The sequence below is a fragment of the Haliotis rubra genome, unplaced genomic scaffold, assembly GCF_003918875.1.
Source record: "Haliotis rubra isolate DU_JTF1 unplaced genomic scaffold, ASM391887v1 Scf1172, whole genome shotgun sequence".
Taxonomy (NCBI): domain Eukaryota; kingdom Metazoa; phylum Mollusca; class Gastropoda; order Lepetellida; family Haliotidae; genus Haliotis; species Haliotis rubra.
Genome location: NW_025765084.1, coordinates 199,897 through 208,513, shown reverse-complemented (window position 1 = coordinate 208,513; position 8,617 = coordinate 199,897). Strand labels below are relative to the sequence as shown.

Below are 8,617 nucleotides of genomic sequence, written 5' to 3'. Positions count from 1 at the left end.
TAGCTGGAATATTGATGAGTCCAGCGTAAAACTAAACTCACTCGCGCACTCAGTGCAGATTAGAGAGGTCATTATGCGACGATGTCGCAATGGCCACTCAAAATCCACTCACGAATATATCTTAAAAGGTGAAGATCCTCCTTTTTTGTACCCCTTGAGATAAAAGAATCAGTTAAGCATGCCCTGCTTGAATGTATTGATTTTTCCATTACAAGGAATCGATGTTTCAATGTCAAAACAGCTAAGGATCTTTTTAACGTTATTTATCACATAAGTATTATATATTTAAAGGAAATAGAATTGTTACATACATGATTTGTAAATAGATCAATATATTTTCATTGGCAGTTTAATTGAGCAACTGAGATTGTGAGTGGCTGTATCCTCACAAGGGGTTGAAGCATTGTTAGTTGATTGTCCTCCGGGGTGGGGTGGTGTGGTGAATATTTTAAGTTATGGCTAAATTGTGCTAAAGTGCTCAAATCCCTAGCATGGTGATCTACCCTCAGTTTCTGGTGATATCAAGCCCGTTTTATAATGAATTGTCTGTACTATTTGTGTTAATTTCAATTATCTAACTGCGATCGACTTGTTAGTTTCCTTTGTCGTCAGGTTCTATTTTATAATTTTAATTGCGTTTATCGTTAATTTATAACTTTTTAATTCACAATATGCTGGAAATAATGCCGATGTGACTACAAATCTTAATTCACTAACTCACATCGTGCCATGTCACTCGTGGCAACTGACATCTCCCTACAGGTCAAGGCTTGTATTTGTACATTGGACACGTGTCGATGGATGAGATGCCTGGAGACTCATGGTGGAAAGACTGTCTGTGTCAAAGGTACTTACCATGATTTGTTGTTAGAAAGATTAACCCTTTTTTAAATATTGCTTATTTTCAAATACATTTTCGATTTAGATATTATGAATGCATTTGAGTGTTGTTTTCAATGTATTTGTATCCTTATTTAACAAACTGCAAAACATGTCCAGGCACACTGATAGGGTGCAAGGGGACGAACGTCCCTTAGGTTTCATTGGGTATATTTTCTACGGAAAAGTGGCATCCGAATTCATGCTAATCCCTCTGTTTAAGTATAAACAAAAACATAAACATAAAACATAAACATTTTGGAAAGTTTCCAAAATTTAACACTTTACCTAAAGTCTCTAACCAACCACTATTTTGTTTGTTTCGTGTTGTTTTCACACAAGGCGAAAGCTCCCGACATCGACTCAAGTGGAATAACTCTCAAACAGCTACTGCAACCTTGCATACCACAATTTCTCAAGCGGCTCAGCAATAAATGTCAAAAGATTTTGTATATGTTTTGCACCTTGGGGCATAATTGGTTAACATGTTAAAAGTCTAAAACTGAAAATTGTGTCATGCTTCTATTCTTTCTTTCAGATGTACATCATCAAGCACATAACCAGGCTTTTGCCAACACTACTCTTATTGACGCCTGCTGGCTGGGAGACTTGCAACAAGTTAAATACATATTGTGTCAAGATCCTGCAAACATCAATTCAAGAGGCCAATCTGATAGGACACCAGCAATGATAGCGGCAGGGGCAGGAAACAGAGCATTACTGGAACTACTTGTGGAGAAAGGTGCAAATTTGTCCCTACTGGATGGTGAGGATAACAATATCTTACACGTTGCCTGTATGGAGGGAAACTTGGAGATAGTGAAGTACATCCACTCACAGAACATCATTGACATTGACAGTAGGGGAGGGAACGGGACAACGCCATTGATGTCAGCAGCACTGTTTGGGAAGAAGGAAGTGTTCCGTTTCCTTTTGGAAACAGGAGCTGATATGTCACAAGAGGATGATGATGGTGAAAATACCCTCCATGTATCCTGCAAAGGGGGAAATGTAGATATAGTGAAACATGTCCTCACGCGTAAAGTTGTGTACATAAACAGTACAGATAACAATGACATTACACCTTTGATGTTGGCAGCAGGTTATGGGAACCAAGTTGTGTTTCACTTGCTGATAGAGAGAGGAGCTGATACCTCAGCAAGGGATGATACAGATAGAACTATCCTTCATTGGGCCTGTCGAGGAGGAAACGTGAAGATAGTAAATGGTATCCTGACACAAAACATTGTCGACATTAACAGCAACGATAGAAATGAGATGACACCATTGTTGTTAGCAGCATACCATGGCAAAAGAGAAGTGCTTGGGTTATTAATAGAACAGGGTGCTAATACTTTAGCAGTCGATCATGAAAGTAGAAACAGTCTCCATCATTCCTGCACTGGAGGACAAGTGGATACAGTGAAGTATGTCCTGAATCAAAGCATCGTGGATATAAATAGTAAAGATGATGAAGAAATGACTCCAGTGATGCTTGCAGCATATCATGGGAAAAGAGAAGTATTTGACATTCTTGTGAAACAAGGAGCTGATCTGTCAGTAGTTGACGAGGATGGTGACAACATCCTTCATGTGGCCTGTCGAGGAGGAAATGTTAAGATAGTGAATTACATCCTGATGCAAAACATTGTGGATATAAATAGTAAAGATGATGAAGAAATGACTCCAGTGATGCTGGCAGCATCTCATGGGAAAAGAGAAGTATTTGACATACTTGTGATAAAAGGAGCTGATCTGTCAGTAGTTGACAAGGATGGTGACAACATCCTTCATGTGGCCTGTCGAGGAGGAAATGTTAAGATAGTGAATTACATCCTGATGCAAAACATTGTGGATATAAATAGTAAAGATGATGAAGAAATGACTCCAGTGATGCTGGCAGCATATCATGGGAAAAGAGAAGTATTTGGCATTCTTGTGAAACAAGGAGCTGATCTGTCAGTAGTTGACGAGGATGGTGACAACATCCTTCATGTGGCCTGTCGAGGAGGAAATGTTAAGATAGTGAATTACATCCTGATGCAAAACATTGTGGATATAAATAGTATAGATGATAAAGAAATGACACCAGTGATGCTGGCAGCATTTCATGGGAAAAGAGAAGTATTTGACATACTTGTGATAAAAGGAGCTGATCTGTCAGTAGTTGACAGGGATGGTGACAACATCCTTCATGTGGCCTGTCGAGGAGGAAATGTTAAGATAGTGAATTACATCCTGATGCAAAACATTGTGGATATAAATAGTAAATATGATGAAGAAATGACTCCAGTGGACTCCAGTGATGCTGCATATCATGGGAAAAGAGAAGTATTTGACATTCTTGTGATAAAAGGAGCTGATCTGTCAGTAGTTGACAAGGATGGTGACAACATCCTTCATGTGGCCTGTCGAGGAGGAAATGTTAAGATAGTGAATTACATCCTGATGCAAAACATTGTGGATATAAATAGTAAAGATGATGAAGAAATGACTCCAGTGATGCTGGCAGCATATCATGGGAAAAGAGAAGTATTTGACATACTTGTGAAAAAAGGAGCTGATCTGTCAGTAGTTGACGAGGATGGTGACAACATCCTTCATTTGGCCTGTTTTGGGGAAAATGCGGAGATAGTGAAGCATGTCCTCGGGCTACATATTGTGGACATAAACTGTAAAGGATCTAGCGGGATGACACCACTGCTGTTAGCAGCAGAATACAGTACATGGGATGTGTTTGAATTGCTACTAGAGAGCGGAGCGGATCCTTCAGTAGTAAATATCGATGGTGACAACGTCCTTCACGTGGCCTGTGCAGTAGGAGATCAGGACATTGTGAAATATCTGCTGTCACAGAGCATTGTAGATATAACCACAAAGAATAGTCAGGGATTGAATGCAGCCGCGATAGCGAGGGAAAATGGTTACTTATCAATAACAAAGTTACTGTTACAAGCCTCCCAGTCATTGCATGAGTGAATGAATGATAATGTGAAGTCACATCGGCAGCATATCAGCCATATGAAGCATATGAAGGCTATATATTATATTAACACATACAATCCTAACCGGTATGGCTGATGTGCTTGAGTGACTTTAAACAATGACTACTAATTGTAACCAGTCATAATTACGTGTGACTTGAGATACCTGTAATGAGGAAGTGACCTGTATTGGGGTAATGTGTAGTGTCAACACTTCCGCTATTGTTACATAATTTGCCGATGAATAAGTTCAATGGATATCAATTAGTGTCATGGAAATTAGTGTTCATTTGTCAATTAACTTGATGAGATATGTCTGAATTGTTGTTAGATTCTGTATTGTTATGATAATTGCTAACCTGAAGACAATAAAGGCGACAAGAGATTTACGTTTTCTGTCTTTTATTAAGTTCTCAGAAGTAGAGGCACCCGTGATGAGCCACCTCCTTGTGGTGGGTGCTGGGTAACCCTAAGCGCTTTTCAACCCCCCGTGTGGACCCGGGGGAACATTTAGTCCACCAACCCGTTTGCCGTGGGTTGCGCCGCTGTGTCGGTGGAGGACGGGTGTCTGGTGGTTGAGGGCACTGGGAGCCTTGAACCGTGTTCCTTTTGCCCAACACACCACTTTGGCCCTTACTTCACCTAGACGGGTGGTAGAACTGGCCCGGTTCTATCAATCGGCTGCTCACGCCAAGCCCTGTGCATGGTGATTATATTTGCACTTAAAATTATCATTGGGCTTTGGTTATTTTGATTATCAGTATACAAATAATTATTACATTTAATTACCTAGAGTCCTATGCCACAAGGCGGTGGCTCATGGGCCAATCTGGTGATAATGACCTCCAAATGATGTATGTCTTCGGTTTCTTGTCATGGGCCGAGCCAGCCGGTCATTAAATTGGTAGATAAATGCAGCCGTTTGTGTCGTTTACTCTGGAGTATATGGTGCCCTGTATCCCTGGTGTCAGCATCTTGGATACCCGGTGCTATCTGATACTGTCCTTGTTGACAGTCCGTGGTGGGTGAGGAGCAGGGGTGCTGAATCACTTTCCTTTCACCATGTCTCAAACGCAAGCTGGTTCATCTAGAAATGATAAAAATAGGCGTCTAAGTGAAAAAGATCACTCTATTGAAAATTCTGCAAACGTCGAATCATGGGCTCGTTTCCTGGTTATTGAAGCTACGGATTTTTTTCCGATTAAGCTAAACCTATTTGCTATTTCGAAAGCGATCTCGGGTATTTGTGGCGAATTTAGAAATGTTACTCGTCTCCGTACTGGTTAACTGGTGGAATGTGCACGGAGACAGCAATCTCTCAATTTGTTATCAATTAAAACATTTGCAAATGTTGATGGTTGCTGTGTCTGTGCACAGAACTCTAAATACTTGTCGTGGTATCATACGTGACAGGGCCCGCTGTCTGTATGAAATGAGTGAAGAGGACATTGCTGAAGAGCTTGTAGACCAAGGTGTTACGGCCGTGAAACGTTTCACAATCAAGAAAGAGGGCATTGTAACAAAGACAAACACGCATCTCTTGACTTTTTCACTCCCACAGTCGATCAAGGCAGGATATTTTAACACCGGGGTGGATGTGTATGTCCCAACTCCACTCCGGTGTTATAAGTGTCAACATTTCGGTCACTGGTCACACTCATGTCGAAACTCTGCAGTGTGTCATCTCTGTGGAGACCGCCATGAGGGTACCGACTGTGACAGAGACTACAAATGTGCAAACTGTGACGGTCCGCATTCTGCTTCGTCCAAGTCCTGCCCTGTGTATCAGAGGGAAGCAAAAATCACGAAAATAAAGTGTGAAAAGAACATTTCTTATCTTGATGTGAAAAAAATCGTCATTAGTCAGTCCTCAACTTCTCTGAATGTTACGTATTCCGCTGCAGTCACCCGCACTGAAGCAATGTCCTCTACTGCTTGTCAGACTGAGTGAGTGAGTTATTATTTAACGTCACATCGGCAATATTTCAGCCATACAACAAAAAGTGAAATGAGAACATTTGACATTGAAATGGTATATATGTACGTTATAAAAACCTGTCGACGAAGGACAGTAAAACAACTAGAATATCACAATTACAACTAAAACTAGTGTGGAGTGTTAAAACTAATAGCACTATTTGGACAATACAATATAAAAACAGGCTATAGATCGCCAACACCAGAAGGTAGATCACCGTATTAGGGACCATTGGGACTTACAGTACCTTTGTTCCCTGCATGGACCCTAGCTGGATTTACACCATCCCTTCAGCTGTTGGCGATTGTAAGAAATGTTAGCCAAAATTAAAATAACAAGCATACTAGGTTTAAAAATCCTGGTAAGTTGAAATTGACTTTGAAACTTTTGGGACTTACGTACCCTCTTAGGAGGACAATAATTTTACGATACTTCAACCCCCTCTGAGGATACAGCCACTAACAATCAAAATTGATCATCTAAACTACCAATTATAAAACCTTATCTATTTACAAAACGAATATCAAATTTCATTTAACAAATCTATTTCTTTTAAAAAACCAATGATTAAATGATAATTAACATTATTACAAAGGTCCTTTACTGTTTTGATATTGAAATATTTATCACTTATGATGGAGAATTCACCACAGTCAAGCAGGAAATGCTTGACAGTGACTCTCTCATTTAAGGGGTTCAAAACGGAGGATCTTCGCCTTTCAATACATATACATGAGTATATCTTGTGTGGCCAATACGACATCGTCGCATGATGACCTCTTCAAATCTGGACTGACAACCCAAGACGGTGTAACCAATATAGGGATTTCTTTATGCAACACCACAACGTTGACTTACTGCCTTGGCCTGAATATTCACCGGATCGTTCCCGATAGAGCATGTTTGGGGCGAGATGGATCGACGTCTACGCCGTCTTCCTCATCCGCCAGATAACGTCCTTGACCTTGCAACAGAACTTGAGAGAATCTGGCGTGACATCCCACAAGCCTTCCTTGCACGTTTGATAGGATCTATGCATCGTCGATGCACTGCTGTTCTCAATGCCGATGGTGGACATACCCTTTTATTGAGCTTGTGACATGGTCGTTTGACCCCTGTCCCGCTTGTGGACTCGTGACGTCATTGTGATTGACTTTTCAATTGAAGTTCTCCCGACTTGTTATGGTTTCATGATCCCTCCATTAAAGTTTATATGTACCTTTGACATTGTTATCGTACTTATCAACTGGGATAATATTTTGAACAATGCACAGTTTCTTTATGTGGCTAGTATATATAACCCTGGCCAGCTAGCAACATTAAAAATTTTTGTCCTAAATATCGTTCGGTCATGTTGAAACATTAAATTCTGCTGGGGAATTGGCTATTGACTGTATATAACATGACACAATTGAAACGACATTATTATTTTGAACTTGATTGGCAATGATAGGGGGAATGTTGTGCAGGTTAGCTTCACGTGGCTTTACTGACTGTAATTTGGTCAGGTGTGATGTAAATGATAGAACATGATATTCATAAAATTTTCCCCTTCACTTCTAAATGCCATTCAAAGATTTTGTTTATCAACAGTTACACCAATGATGTTTGTTAAAGTCAATTCAAGAACAAAGGTGTATCTCCATCTAGAAGAGGATACCGCTCCTATACGTAGAAGACGTGCTGGACACAAGGTAAACTCGTCTCACTGACTTCCTCCAAAATTAGTCTAATAGAGGCTTTCCACTTTGCTGAGTGCGGCGTTAAACATCAAAACAACCAACAAAGATATTTTCCAAATTATTTCATGTTTTAAATTGAGGTACTCATCTGATCTCATGCACTTAGTGGGGACCCGATTTGTTACAATATTAGGCACTGCTTTTGTCTGGGTGACATGAATCAGATCATGAAGGGCGTTTGATTGCCCTCATTGTTTCGTTGCGAGGACACAGCACCATACACACGGAAGTCATTAGTTTCTTGACTCGAGTCATTGTAGTAGTGGACTGAACGCTTGCCTAGACAAACGACGGTCGTGGTTCGATTCCGGATGGGTCTTTAACAAGGGAAAACCCTTGTCGTTACCCTACTTGGTGCTTGACAGTATAAAACAGTGGGCAGGAAAATATATATGCAGTGTTATGGGTGAACGATTAGGTCGCAGCAACAGAAAATCAATTATTTAATTACCATGAAACAGGGGTGTGTCGTACTCTGAGTTGTCAATCTGTGGGTGTACCCGAAGTAAATGTTGGGTCCATGCGTATCTAATTTTAGTTATTAATTTCCGGGTGTATCGAACCTCGGCTAACTATAGTTTACTAATATTTACGACGTCTTTGCTCCAGTTGGAAAACACCATGCGATGACATACGCACTTTTATGGAATATATCACACCAAGTCATGGATTTTACTCGCTTTTGTACCATTAATAATCTGGCAGCGTGGACATTTTGAACCATTTGCTGATTCGAGTCATCCACGAATCACGGACGACGTGCAAGAGGATAGTTAACAGAATGTGGCACGATGATGGGATCCAGTACATTCATGCCCATAGCAGTCACTCAAACTACAGTCATGTCAGGACTGATGGAAATCTGATGGTTTATACATAACGAGGGAGAACCAAAACCAAGGATGGCAGGTTGATTTGATGTATGCAAGTCAAACGGTAAGACCATGATATAAGCAATACACGTGTATCAACATTTTCGTAAAATTGATGAATAATACGTCCCGAAATGTTTCGTTTATTTTTCTCAAATACAT

General features: G+C 40.4%; 1 protein-coding gene across 1 annotated transcript; it reads left to right on the top strand.

Moving 5' to 3' along the window:
- Positions 1–1,566: 1,566 nt before the first annotated feature.
- Positions 1,567–3,858, top strand: LOC124258400 (ankyrin-3-like). The gene has a single exon (XM_046692499.1). It carries the CDS (start codon positions 1,567–1,569, stop codon positions 3,856–3,858), a length of 2,292 nt encoding a protein of 763 aa, XP_046548455.1.
- Positions 3,859–8,617: the final 4,759 nt, after the last annotated feature.